Here is a 10,475-nt window from a genome sequence, read left to right as displayed (position 1 = left end):
TTCAAACAACAGAGACCGCACCTTTAAGTGTTATTTTCTGAGACAGCGAGTAACAAGAGGAGTTAATTAGATTACTGTGATAATTACAGCTAGGACTAATCACACAGTAACAAACAAAAAAGACAAAGATAAAAAAAAAAAACCTACATCTTTATACACTCTGTATTGTCTATCCCTAATTATTTGTTTAAGTCTTTGAGGTTTTTAAGGTTTGAAGACTTAAAAAAAACATTAAAAAGAAAAATAAATACTGACTGAAGGAAGATGTTAATTTTTATAATAAACATCATAAAAAAATACATGTAAAAAAAACTACTACTACTACTACTACTAATAATAATAATAATAATAATAATAGTAATAATAACAATAATAATAATAATAATAATAATAATAATAATAATAATAATAATAATAATAATAATAATAATAATAATAATAAGCATTATGCAGTCTTAAATCTAGATGCTATAGAAAAGCCCTAATTGGATTTTTTGGATGATTGATAAATCAATCAATCAATCAATCAATCAATAAATAAATAAATAAATAAACAAATCTTTTACGTGTCTGCTTCAGGTTTTATCAGGTTCACAACATGGCAACCAAGCGCTCAGAGAGAAGCTGGAGTTAAAAAGAAGAAGTTCAGTTTAGTTCCAGTAACAATATAAAAATATAATAAAACAATAATCAATATAAAAAAATGTAAATAAGAAGCAACGATTTTTTGGTTTCACAACTCACGAAGAATTAAATATCTGGGACTGGGTCACTGATACACACACACACACACACACACACACACACACACACACACACACACACACACACACACGACAAAGGCGAATACAGCTGCAAATAAACGTGAAGCGTGATCTAGCTTAGAAAACCTCGGAAATGTGGACAAAAATTCAGATGAGTTTGGAGACAAACAGACAAATTTTCTCAAAGGAGGATGGAAAGAAAACACAGACGTGACTGAAATAAAATCAGGGAGTAAATAAGAAATGACACCAGGACGCCATGTGCATTTAGTCCCAGCGTCCAATCAGGGCATCAGATGCTTCTAATAATCCTTCACCCTTCTCAGATTTCATGCTAAGACCTGACGCTAGTTTACTAAATTCGAATAAACTAACGGTGTTTTTACTTTTAACATACAGCTCATTGACCTTTATTTTCTTAAACAAGCCCCTCCCCTTCCTTGGTGCATGATGGGACTTCAGCACTCCTCACCTCTCTCATTTCTTTCTCAAGCCTGAAGTCAGGCAGCGTCTCGAGACAGAAGATGACGATGGACACCACGATGACCATGACGCTGATGATGGCGATGATGCGAGCGCCTCCTGACGATTCTGGGTGCTCGAACAGCATCCACAGCTTTCTCTGGATCTCGTTCAGCGGCAGCGGCCTGGGCTCCTCTTTGGGGAAGCCCTCATCTTCCTTGAAGCGGGTCATGACCTCTTCTCCGAGCTCATAAAAGCGCAGCTCGTCCATAAAGATGTCCAGAGGCACGTTGGCCGGTCGGCGCAGGCGTCCTCCGGACTGGTAGAAGTACAGGATGGCGTCAAAACAGAAGCGGTTGCGGTCCAGGAAGAGCTCGTTGCGGAGCGGGTCGAAATAGCGCAGTCGACGCTGCGGGTCGCCGAGCAACGAGTCGGGAAACTGTGCCAACGTGCGCAGCTGAGTCTCGTACCTCATCCCTGAGACGTTGATGGCCAGACGCTCGCTCAGCGCCCAGCCCCCTGACCGCCGACTCTCTCTCTTACTCTTCTCCTTCTTCCCTCCTTCGTGTTCCTTCTCACCCTTCTCACCCTTCTCAGCCTTGTTATGCTGCTCTTTGCTTTTCTTGTTTCTCTCGTTCTCCATCCCTTCACTGTCTCCTCCTCCTCCTCCTCCTCCAGGCCTGTCCATCTTCACTCCTTTATCGGAGCCTCACGGCGGTGCTCCAGACTGGACCTTTCTCCTGTGAGAGCAGAAATGTAATCATGTCACTTGAGCATGAGACTCCAAGGCCAAAGTGAATACCTCATGCCAAACAAGATGACCTCTGAGTGTGTGAACCGAGTGTGTGTCAAACTCACACAGACACAGACACACACACACACACACACACACACACACACACACACACACAGACACACAGACACACACACACACAGACACACACACACACACACACACACACACACACACACACACACGCGCACTCGCACACACACACAGACACACACACAGACACAAACACTCACACACACACACACACACACACACACACACACACACACACACACACACACACACACACACACACACACTCTGATTTACTCTTAATGAAGTGCTCACTTCAGCTCCTTCTGATTACGTGTTTGTCCACATTACAGTTTAAACTCACAGAAACTGATTCAGAAGCAAAAATATTCTTCATTTATGTCATTTTCTTGTAAATGACTCAAAACAAAACCTTTCACACAGTCATACAGTTTATTAAATGGGATGTGGTAGTCTAGTGGTTAAGGTGTTGGGCTACCGATCGGAAGGTTATGAGTTCGATTCCTGCCACTGCTGGGCCCCTGAGAAAGGCCCTTAACACTCAAGTGTATAAAAATGAGATATAACCGCTCTGGATAAAAGCATCTGCTAAATGATGTAAAAATCAAATGTATTTACTGCTCAATAAAATAAGCAAATATTGTGTTGTCTTCTGTTAAAGAAAGTAAATTGAATGAAAACCTAAATGTATTAAATAAAAAATGTATCTTTAAAAGCAAATAATATTTACATAAATATCAAAAGGAAGAATTTCGCAACTTATATTAAATAAATTAAATAAAAACAGGAAATGTGATGAGAAAAATTCGGGAAAAAAATATAAATGAAAAATAATTCTTACAATCTTAAAGTGTCATTTCTGTTAAGATGAATATCACAAGTCCTTTTTCTTTTCACTTTATTTATCTGTTTATCTGTTTATTTATTTATTTGATTTTTATTTTATTTGTTTTTCTTTTCACTTTTTTAAGCTCACTGGATGTTTTTAACCGAACTGATATACATTTTTGATATTTTAAAAACAATTATATATTTTTTTCATAATAAAACATAATAAATTTACAGCTACTACATGGTTTGCAAAATACGAATGCCACAGTTGTTGCGCAACATAAGAAAACACAATCACACACACACACACACACACACACACTCACACACACACACACACACAGTGAGAATCATTAAATCATAAAAACACTAATACAGAATTATAAATTAATGTATATATTAAATACTTTTAAAATTTTAAAAGAATTATAATAATACACATCACATATGGAAAAAATAGCTCAGTACATGTCACATATACATAACAATATTCAGGGTCTTAAAGTGCAAATTTTCAAATTTAATGCGTGAAGGAAACATTCGTTAACATAACATCTAATCAATAATCAGGAAAAGCTCCAGAAAAGTCCATGATGATGTAATCGTTCAAGAAAATTTACGCTAATTTGTCGTAATTTAGCCCCAAATCTCAGCTCTTTATCCCCATATGATAACTCATCAATACAGCAACTGTTTTTCCTAATTTAACATATCATTTGCAACCACACACACACAACACACACACACACACACACACACACACACACACACACACACACACACACACACACACACACAGCCATCTGTAATTTAAAGTGAACCGTAAACACCGTAATCCTATGAAGCATGTTGACAGAACAGTGTCAAATGTTAGTGTACGGGTCAAACGCTCGTGTTTCTATATATAGATTAAAACTTACATGAAACCGTTTAAATTGATTTATACCATATAACCATTTTTATATAAACAGATATTAAAATGTTTAACAGTTTGTCTGTGAGCAGGTGTTTGTAGAATTAGAGATCTTGTTGCTTTACTCACGACGAGCTGATCAAAAGTCTTCAGGTCCAGGTGGCGAGTCTTTACTGTACCACTGTGTCTCCTGTAGCTATGGATTAAATCCCACTTGGGACACCGTGTGTTTTCTCGACTACGTCCCCAACACCGAGAGCCGTGTGTCCCTGCACCTCCGTGTCCATCAGTCTGTCACTGCCCTGCAGGGGGCGTCCTGTCCTGTCTTGTCTCGTCCCGTTTCTGAAGCTGTTTGTTGGACTCTGGTGTCTCTCGAGTCTCTCGCTGTCTCTTCTACTCGGGAATGCTGTCATGCTGAAATTCAATCCAGGTTCCATCACCCCGAGCTCCCCGTAAATGCAGGGCCTAATTTAGAAGGTCACACACGTTTTCTCTTCCTGCTGCGTCTTCCTTTTGCTCTCACTACTTCTTTTACTTTATTCTTATTCTATCTGCACTTATTGGGGATATTGAATCCTGTAAGTCAGATCACATTTGGAATAGAAACACATTCTTGTTCCTGTGAATGTTTACACTTTTACACAACTATAAATATTCTATTTTATCTCATTATACTTTATACTTTATTAGATGTGTTCAATACAATGAGAATGCAATGACAATTTTTTTTGTGAGAATGTTTTTAACTTTAAACTTAAATTAAGAAGATTTTGAGGTAACGAGTTGATATTTGTGATATTATAAATGATACGATACAAATAACATGTAATATAAAATGATAAACTTATTATGATGCTGTCACGAATGCAGGATGGTGAAATAAACAGGGTTTAATAACAAAAGAACACTAAACAGGACACGGACTAAAGACGGGACAAGACAACAGTAGATTCCGCGCTGCACAAGGCAACGCGGCACAGTTAAATAGACAGGGTCGTCACAATGGGAAACTGGTGTGTGGTAACGGAAGGAGCAGACGAAGGCGGGGCAGACACGTGACGAAGAACATAAACACATGCATGTGGCTAAAGTCCGGGCTGAGTCCTGACAGTACCCCCCCCCCAGGCGCGGCTCCCGAAGCGCCAAATCCTGACAAGGTCCAGGAGGGGGGGTGAGGTACACGGCAAAGGCAGGTGGGGGGAGCAAGGACCACAGCGAAGGCAGGTGGGGGGAGCAAGGACCACGGCGAAGGCAGGTGGGGGAGCAAGGACCACGGCGAGGCAGGTAGGGGGAGCAAGGCACATGGTGAGGCAGGTGGGGGAGCAAGGACCATAGTGAGGCAGGTGGGGGAGCAAGGACCATGGCGAGGCAGGTAGGGGGAGCAAGGCACACGGCGAGGCAGGTGGAGGGAGCAAGGCACACGGCGAGGCAAGTGGGGTGGAGCAAGGCACACGGCGAGAAAGGTGGGGGGAGCAAGGCACACGGCGAGAAAGGTGGGGGGAGCAAGGCACACGGCGAGAAAGGTGGGGGGAGCAAGGCACACAGCGGCGCAGCCAGAGAGGGCCGAGCGACGTCCACAGCCGAGCTGAAGGGCCGAGCGACGTCCATAGCCAAGCTGAAGGGCCGAGCGACATCCACAACTGAGCAGGGGGGGCAAAGCGCTACCCCCAATACACCGCGGCCAGTCCCACCTCTCAAAACCCAGGAAAAGGGAGGAAGGGCGGGAGAAAAACAAAATATCCTCCACCAAACAGAACAAATCCAAAGGGGCCAAACACGGGCCTGCAACACCCCTCGCAGGCAGGAAGTGGGGCAGCGGCCTCCACGGAAACCGGATGTGAAATGAACAACAGTTGACTCCGTGCTGCACAAGGCAATGCGGCACAGTTAAATAGACAGGGTCAACAAAATGGGAAACAGGTGTGTGGAAACGTAACAAGGGCGGGGCAGACACATGACGAAGAACATAAACACATGCGCGTGGCCAAAGTCCTGACAGTCGTTGGGGGGGGGGGCTGGTACTGTCAGGACTCAGCCCGGACTTTGATTTGATATGATATAATTCAGTGTGATTCGATACGATATGATATGATACAATAAGGTGTGATACGAAACAATACGATATGATACGATATAATACGATACGATATGATACGATATAATATGATACGATATGATACGATATGATACGATATAATACGATACGATATGATACGATACAATACGATGTGATACGATAAAATATGGTATGATACGATAAAATATGGTGTGATAAGATACAATATGATATGATACAATACAATACGATGTGGTACGATACAATATGATATGATCTGATGCAATATGGTGTCATACGATACAATACAATACGATACGAAACAACATGAGATGATACGATACAATACAATACGATATTATTTGATACAGTATGATATGATACGATACTATACGATGTGATACAATACAATATGATATGATTTGATACAGTACATTATGATATGATACTATACGATGTGATACAATACAATATGATATGATACGATACGATACGATACGATATGATACGATATGATACGATACGATACAATACCGTGTGATACGATACCATATGATACGATACAATATGATACGATACAATACGATGTGATATGATATGATATGATACGAAACAATACGATATGATACGATACAATAAGGTGTGACACGATACAATATGATATGATGCGATACGATACAATACGATATGATACGATACAATACGATATGATACGATACAATATGATATGATGCGATACAATATGATATGATATGATAAGATAGGAAACGATGCCATGGAATACAATACTATACAGCACAAGACAACGTGATATGATACTATGCAATACAAATTTACAGCTACTACATGATTTGCAAAATACGAATGCCACAATTGTTGTGCAACATACAATACAGTGTGATACGATACAATACCATATGATACGATACAATACGATATGATACGATACAATATGATATGATATGATACGATACGATACGATACAATACAATGTGATACGATTTGATAAAATACAATACGATGTGATATGATACAACATGATATGATACGATATAATATGATATGATACAATATAATATGATATGATACAATATGATATGATATGATACAATACGGCGTGATACGATACAATACGGCGTGATACGATACAATACGGCGTGATATGATACAATACGATGTAATACAATAAAATATGATATGAAACAATAAAATATGGTGTGATAAGATACAATATATGATACAGTACTATACGAGGTGATACGATACAATATGATATGATATGATGCAATATGGTGTCATACAATACAATACAATACGATACGAAACAACATGAGATGATACGATACAATACAATACGATATTATTTGATACAGTATGATATGATACGATACTATACGATGTGATACAATACAATATGATATGATTTGATACAGTACATTATGATATGATACTATACGATGTGATACAATACAATATGATATGATACGATACGATACGATATGATACGATATGATACGATATGATACGATACGATACAATACCGTGTGATACGATACGATATGATACGATACAATACGATGTAATACGATACGATATGATACAGTACTATACGATGTGATACGATACAATATGATAAGATATGATACAATACGATATGATATAATACAATCCGATATGATACGATACAATACAATATGATACGATACAATACAATGTGATATGATACAATACAATATGATACGATATAATACAGTGTGATACGATACAATACAATATGATACGATACGATGTGATATAATACAATAAGATATGATACGATGCAATACAATACGATATGATACAATACAATACGGTGAGATACGATACAACATGAGATGATACGATACGATATTATTTGATACAGTACGATATGATACGATACTATACGATGTGATACAATACAATATGATATGATTTGATACAGTACGATATGATATGATACTATACGATGTGATACAATACAATATGATATGATACGATACAATATGATACGATACAATACCGTGTGATACGATACGATATGAAACGATACAATACGATGTGATATCAATCAATCAATCAATCAATCAAATTTTATTTATAGAGCACCTTACAACTGCCAAAAGGAGCACAAGGTGCTTTCCAGTAAAACAACAATAAAAAAACAAAATAAATAGAATCAATAAGAACACAATGAACCATAAAATAGCAGTTGAAACCGGGTCTATGCGTTAAAAGCTTGTATGAATAAATATGTCTTCAACTGCGATTTAAAAACACTCAGCACAGTGATGGATCGTAAATGTGCTGGAAGTGCGTTCCACAGCTTTGGTCCCTTGATGGCAAATGACCGGCCTCCAAACTTCTCATAATTGTATTTGGGAATGACCAGAGAGGTATGTCCAGAGGAGCGGAGAGATCTGGCTGGTTGGTAGACCTTTATTAATTCTGTGAGATAGGCTGGGGCCAGACCATTGATGGCCTTGAACACACAGAGAAGGACCTTATACTCCACCCTAAACCGCACCGGAAGCCAGTGAAGCGAGTGGAGGACAGGGGTGATGTGTGAGTGTTTGGAGGTGTTGGAGAGAAGACGTGCTGCCGCATTTTGTACTATTTGAAGCCGATTGAGAAGTGATTGATTAAGTCCAGTGTAGAGAGCATTACAGTAGTCAATCCTTGAGCTGATGAAGGCATGTATAGCTTTTTCAAGGTCAGCTTGAGACAAGAATGATTTTACCTTGCTGAGTAGTCTTAACTGGTAAAAGCTCGCCTTCACTACTGCACTGATTTGCTTATCGAAATGCATTCCCTTGTCAAAAATAACACCCAGGTTACGCACGGTAGGAGCAAACTGAGGTGTTAGAGAACCAAAACTAAGAGAACTGCTGGAGGAATCTGGGCTAAACAGGATGTACTCAGTCTTTTCTTCATTCAGATGAAGGAAGTTCTGGGAAAGCCACTGTTTGATATCCTGAAGGCAATTATGGAGAGGGTCCAATGCAGAAAGATTACTCAAAATCACAGGAAGATAGATCTGGAGGTCGTCAGCATAGAAATGAAATTGAACATTGTGATTGGAGATGAGTTGACCAAGTGGCAGCATGTAGAGTGAGAACAGAGTAGGACCAAGAATAGAGCCTTGAGGCACACCAGATGATAGAGGAGCAACCGAGGAAGAATAGTCATTAAGCATTACTGAAAAGGTTCTGTTAGTGAGGTATGATGAGAACCAATTTAGCACTGCACCCTGCAGACCAACAACATGTTGAAGACGAGAGATGAGGATGGCATGATCCACGGTGTCAAATGCAGCGGTTAGGTCCAGTAATACCAAAACCACAGAGCTTTTCCCATCCAGGGCTCTAAGAATGTCATTATGGACCCTCAATAGCGCTGATTCAGTGCTATGTCTTGACCTGAAACCGGACTGAAAAGTATCACCAATGCCGTGCAGTTGTAGGTGAGACTGCAGCTGTGCGGAAACAAGCTTCTCCATCAACTTAGACAGAAATGACAGGTTAGATATAGGACGGAAGTTGGAGAATATGGAGGGATCAAGGTTGGGTTTCTTGAGCAGTGGTCTCACAATAGCGTGTTTGAGAGCAGCGGGAACAGTACCCACCCTAAAACAGCTGTTTATGAAGGGGACAAGGATGGGACCTATGATGTCGACCGTCTCCTTCAAAATCCTGGCAGGAACAGCGTCTAGGGGGCAGGTGGTAGGCTTCAACTCGTGGATAGCTTTTTTCAGGTCCGCCAGAGTAACTGCATCAAAGTTCTCTAGCACACATTGCGCCGCACGAGTGGACATGGCAACAGTGGGGACTTGTGTAATGGTTTGCCTAACAAACAAAACCTTGTCCAAAAAATGTTGCTTGAATGCGTTGCATATGTTTACAGATACGTCATTCAGTGCGACAGACACCGGATTTATAACAGAATTGATAGTGCTGAATAAAATTCCAGGGCGGTGGCTATTGTTATTGATGAGAGCAGAAAGGTACTGTCCTTTAGCTTCCTTCAGTGCACTCTGATAGGTGGCAAGACTGTCTCTGAACATCTCCAGAGACACCTGCAACCTATCCTTCTTCCATTTTCGCTCAGCCTGTCTACACCGGCGCCTGAGGGCCCGAGTTGTATCATTGAGCCAGGGGTCCAATGTACCATTGGTCGATTTAACCTTGTAGGGCGCAACAGAGTCCATAATCCGGGAGCAGGTGGTATGGAAGGAGGCGAGGAAACGTTCCGGGCAAAGAGACGATGCCAATTCAGCAGTAGAGGCGAGATCAGAAACAGAGAAAGCAGCAGCAAAGTCATCGACTGTAGATGAGGTAATAATGCGACGGCGATGGGGGGCAGTAGACGTTGGTGCAGGTGGAACAGCACAAATGTCAAACCGTATGAGAGAATGGTCAGAGATGGGAAAATCCATGACCTCACAGGTTGACACAATCACCCCACGAGAGATAATAAGGTCAAGGGTGTGACCTAACCTATGGGTGGGACAGGAAATGGACTGAGCCAGATCTAATGAGTCTAAAAGTGCCTTAAGTTCATTAGCAGGTTTATCAGAGGGGCAGCAAACATGAATGTTAAAGTCAC

General features: G+C 40.4%; 1 protein-coding gene across 1 annotated transcript in view; it reads right to left on the bottom strand.

Annotated features, from left to right (window-relative positions):
* kcna7 (potassium voltage-gated channel, shaker-related subfamily, member 7) overlaps window positions 1-4,177 on the bottom strand; it is an 11,344-nt gene extending 7,167 nt beyond the window's left edge. Inside the window, exons 1-2 of the mRNA XM_027179371.2 lie at window positions 3,926-4,177; window positions 1,237-1,966 (exon numbers count right to left, since the gene is read on the bottom strand). Coding sequence (XP_027035172.2) covers window positions 1,237-1,914 — 678 coding nt within the window. The 5' untranslated portion in view covers window positions 1,915-1,966; window positions 3,926-4,177. The remainder of the gene's footprint in view (window positions 1-1,236; window positions 1,967-3,925) is intronic.
* Window positions 4,178-10,475: the final 6,298 nt, after the last annotated feature.

This window comes from Tachysurus fulvidraco, chromosome 15, assembly GCF_022655615.1.
Source record: "Tachysurus fulvidraco isolate hzauxx_2018 chromosome 15, HZAU_PFXX_2.0, whole genome shotgun sequence".
NCBI classification, from domain to species: domain Eukaryota; kingdom Metazoa; phylum Chordata; class Actinopteri; order Siluriformes; family Bagridae; genus Tachysurus; species Tachysurus fulvidraco.
This window is presented reverse-complemented; position numbering and strand designations above follow the sequence as displayed.